Raw genomic sequence first — 2,643 nt, 5'->3', positions numbered from 1 at the left:
GGGTGGCGCTCACCGGCCGATCCGGCCCCGCTGGACTCCAGGTCGCCGCTGGCCCCCGGCTCCTGGTCACCGCTGCCCTCGGCACTGCCCGACTCGCCCGAGCCTGGCTGGCCGGAGCCCAGGACCACCGGCGCTGTGGCCAGCGGCCGGACAGTGGCCTTGGGCGCGCCGGGGCTGAACCAGGCCGTGGTGGCCGGTCTGGCCGTGGTGGCCGGCCTGGCTGTGGTCACTCGCTGCGTCGTGGGCTGGTGGCCACGTTCTGTGGTGTGGTGGCCACTGTCCATGTGGTGGTGACCACTGTCCGTGTGGTGGTGGCCACTCTCTGTGGGGTGGTGGCTGCGCTCTGTGTGGTGGTGGCCGCTGTCCGTGGGACGATGACCGCTGTCCGTGGGGTGGTGGCCATGCTCAGGGTGGTGGCCGCTGTCCGTGGGCCTGGCTGGGGAGCTGGTGGCCACCGGCCCCGTGGGCTGCGGGGTGGCCCGAGGGGGCGGGGGCAGCAGTGGCCGGTCCGGGGCCAGCGTGGGCAGCGGCGTGGGGGGCTCAGGGGGGCTGGTGTGGCCACTGGACTCTGCGGGAGGAGGGGACATGGTGACAATGGGGACAGGTGGCACTGGGCGGGAGGTGACAAACCCCGGGAAGGGCCAGGGGTGTCCCCAGGGCAGGGGGGGACAGCCGGACACTGTGAGGTGGCACTGCACTGGGGACACTGACCGTGGCACTGCCCCAAGGACATTCCTGTGTCACCACCCTGGGGACACTGACCATGGCACCATCCCAAGGACACTGACCACACACTGACCGTGGCACTGACCATGTCACATCCCAGGAGACACTCCCGTGTCACCGCCCTGGGGACACTGACCATGGCAGCAATGGGGACACTGACCATGGCACCGCCCCAAGGATACTGACCATGTCACACCCCCAGGTGACATTCCCGTGTCCCTCCCCCAGGGACATTCCCGTGTCACCACCCCAGGGACACTGACTGTGGCACCATCCCAAGGGACACTTAACTGTGTCCATCCCAAGGGACACTCTCCATGTCACCACCCTGGGGACATTCCCGTGCCCCTCCCCCTGGTGACACTCCCCGTGTCCCTCCCCTGGTGACACTGACCGTGGCACTGGCCCGCGTGCCGGACGCTGATGTGCTGGCCCTGCCGGCAGGCGATGGTGCGCAGCTGGCACTGGTCCCCGTAGGTGACACCGTCGGAGCCGCACACCTGGGGACACAGGGGACACCCCTGGGCTGCACCCCTGGGACACCCCGGCACGGGAACGGGGCCCTGAGTGTCCCACGAGGGTTTGGGGACTCTGGGTGACCGCAATGGGACAGGGGGACACGGAGCATCCCTGACACCTGTGTGTCACCCTGTCCCAGCAGGGGACAGCCACCCTGGATCTGTGGGGTTGAGACACCTCTCCAATATCCTCAGTGTCCCCAATGTCCCAATGTCCCCATTGTCCCCAATATCTCCAATCCCCCAGTGTCCCCAATGTCCCCAATGTCCCAATGTCCCCAATCCCCCACTGTCCCCAATGTCCCAAATGTCCCAGTGCCCCCACTGTCCCCACTGTCCCCAATGTCCTCATTGTTCCCAATGTCCCCCGTGTCCCCAATGTCTCAATGTTCCCAATGTCCCAATGTCCCCAATGTCCCCAATCCCCCCAATGTCCCCAATCCCCCCAGTCCCCTCAATGTCCCCAATCCCCTCAATGTTCCCAATCCCCCCAATGTCCCCGCTGTCCCCAGACCTTGGTCCGGTTGGCCTCGGGGCACAGCGGGGACGGGCACTCGCAGTGGGCGAAGCCGCCGAGCTCCACGCAGGACGCCCCGAACTCACAGCGCAGCTCCCGGCACGACGAGGGGGCCGAGGGGTCTGGGGACAGGGACACCAAAACTGTCACGGGGACACGGGGACCGAGATCCCAAACATGGGAATGAAAATCCCAAATGAGGGAATTGAGATCCCAAATGTGAGAATCGAAATCCCAATCACACAGGAACTGAAATCCCAAATACAGGAACCAAAATCCCAGTTATACAACCAGAATCCCAAATGTGGGAACTGAGATCCCAAATATGGGAACCAAAATCCCAATTATACAAGAACAAAAATCCCACTTATAAAAACCTCAAAATCCCGATTATGCAGGGACCAAAATACCAATTATACAGGAAATAAAATCCCTAATAGAGAAGCCAAAATCCCAAATACAGAACCCCAAAATCCCATTAATAAAAACACCAAACCCCATTAATAAAACCCCCAAATCCCATTTATAAATACCCCAAACCCCATTTATAAAAACCCCCAATCCCAGTTATAAAAACCCCAAATCCCATTTATAAATACCCCAAACCCCATTTATAAATACCCCAAACCCCATTTATAAAACCCCAAATCCCATTTTTAAAACCCCCAAAATCCAGTTTATAAAAACCCCAAACCCCATTTATAAAAACCCCAAACCCCATTTACAAAAACCCCAAACCCTATTTATAAAAACCCCAAACCCCATTTATAAAAACCCCAAACCCCATTTACAAAAAACCCCAAACCCCATTAATAAAACCCCCAATCCCATTTATAAAAACCCCAAACCCCATTAATAAAATCCCAAATGCCATTTACAAAA

At 59.0% G+C, this 2,643-nt stretch overlaps 1 protein-coding gene across 1 annotated transcript in view; it reads right to left on the bottom strand.

The window, feature by feature from the left end:
- Positions 1–2,643, bottom strand: part of LOC130587175 (agrin-like) — a gene marked incomplete at its 5' end in the record, with an annotated part of 14,561 nt that overhangs the window by 2,996 nt on the left and 8,922 nt on the right. Inside the window, 3 exons of the mRNA XM_057388140.1 lie at positions 14–568; positions 1,121–1,226; positions 1,759–1,904. Of these exons, the coding sequence (XP_057244123.1) occupies positions 14–568; positions 1,121–1,226; positions 1,759–1,904 (807 nt within the window). The remainder of the gene's footprint in view (positions 1–13; positions 569–1,120; positions 1,227–1,758; positions 1,905–2,643) is intronic.

Source organism: Malurus melanocephalus, unplaced genomic scaffold (genome assembly GCF_030028575.1).
Source record: "Malurus melanocephalus ecotype Western Australia unplaced genomic scaffold, MMel_1.1 scaffold_1601, whole genome shotgun sequence".
Classification (NCBI taxonomy): Eukaryota; Metazoa; Chordata; class Aves; order Passeriformes; family Maluridae; genus Malurus; species Malurus melanocephalus.
This window is presented reverse-complemented; position numbering and strand designations above follow the sequence as displayed.